The sequence below is a fragment of the Trichoplax adhaerens genome, genomic scaffold (genome assembly GCF_000150275.1).
Source record: "Trichoplax adhaerens TRIADscaffold_4213 genomic scaffold, whole genome shotgun sequence".
NCBI classification, from domain to species: Eukaryota; Metazoa; Placozoa; class Uniplacotomia; order Trichoplacea; family Trichoplacidae; genus Trichoplax; species Trichoplax adhaerens.
Window position 1 is genome coordinate 1 of NW_002062225.1, and position 725 is coordinate 725.

A 725-nucleotide genomic window follows, 5' to 3' on the forward strand; every position below is an offset into this window, starting at 1 on the left:
AACCCAGCCAGCAGTCTGACCATTCTCAAATAATTTAGGTATTGAATTTCGATAGTTAACAGTGCTTAAGGCTTTTATATATGTAGATTCGTTGCCCTGACCTGCTGCCTTATTAGTTGTAACGTCAATGCGAGATATCTTGGCACCGTTACCAACGACCTGTATTGAACCGTCTTTCGTTTGTCTGTGATAAAACTGAGTTGTCTTTGTTAAAGGCGGTAAACCCATTGACCCTAAAAGGGTATTATATACTCCGAAACAGGGATCCAAAGATGTATAACCAAACAGATTGTCAATGCGATTATAGCGAGATGGATTTCCACATACCGATAATCTGTGGCCGTTTGCGCGAATTTTAATAGTTGTGCAAAAACTACCTTCTTTCTGGACAGGAGCTTGTCTGTAGTATTTTGAATCAGTGATTTCACCATCGTCATTTAGCTCATGTTGAGAATAAATTGTCTCAGAAACCAGTGGTAAAAGGTTTTCCATTTCCTGAGTTGCTGTCAGCCAATCATAAAACATCTAGCGAAAATCCATAACAAAAAGATAATCAAGACCCACACGAACACGACAAATATAACGTGTTGAAATATGTTTCTAAGTTTCTTAGAAATTAGTTTTGATGTCAATCTAATTTTCTTAGAAATCAGGATTAAAGTTATCAGATTATTAGGTTTACAATGCTGAGAAATAATTTAGAGAAGGCGGAACCATGCCAAGCA

The 725-nt window shown here is 37.1% G+C and overlaps 1 protein-coding gene across 1 annotated transcript; it reads right to left on the reverse strand.

The window, feature by feature from the left end:
• Nucleotides 1-3: 3 nt before the first annotated feature.
• TRIADDRAFT_63035 (uncharacterized protein) lies at nucleotides 4-492 on the reverse strand (the record flags this gene model as incomplete). The annotated part of the gene is made up of 1 exon (XM_002119031.1): nucleotides 4-492. A coding segment is annotated over one exon (489 nt), but the record flags the coding sequence as incomplete, so codon positions are not given.
• Nucleotides 493-725: the final 233 nt, after the last annotated feature.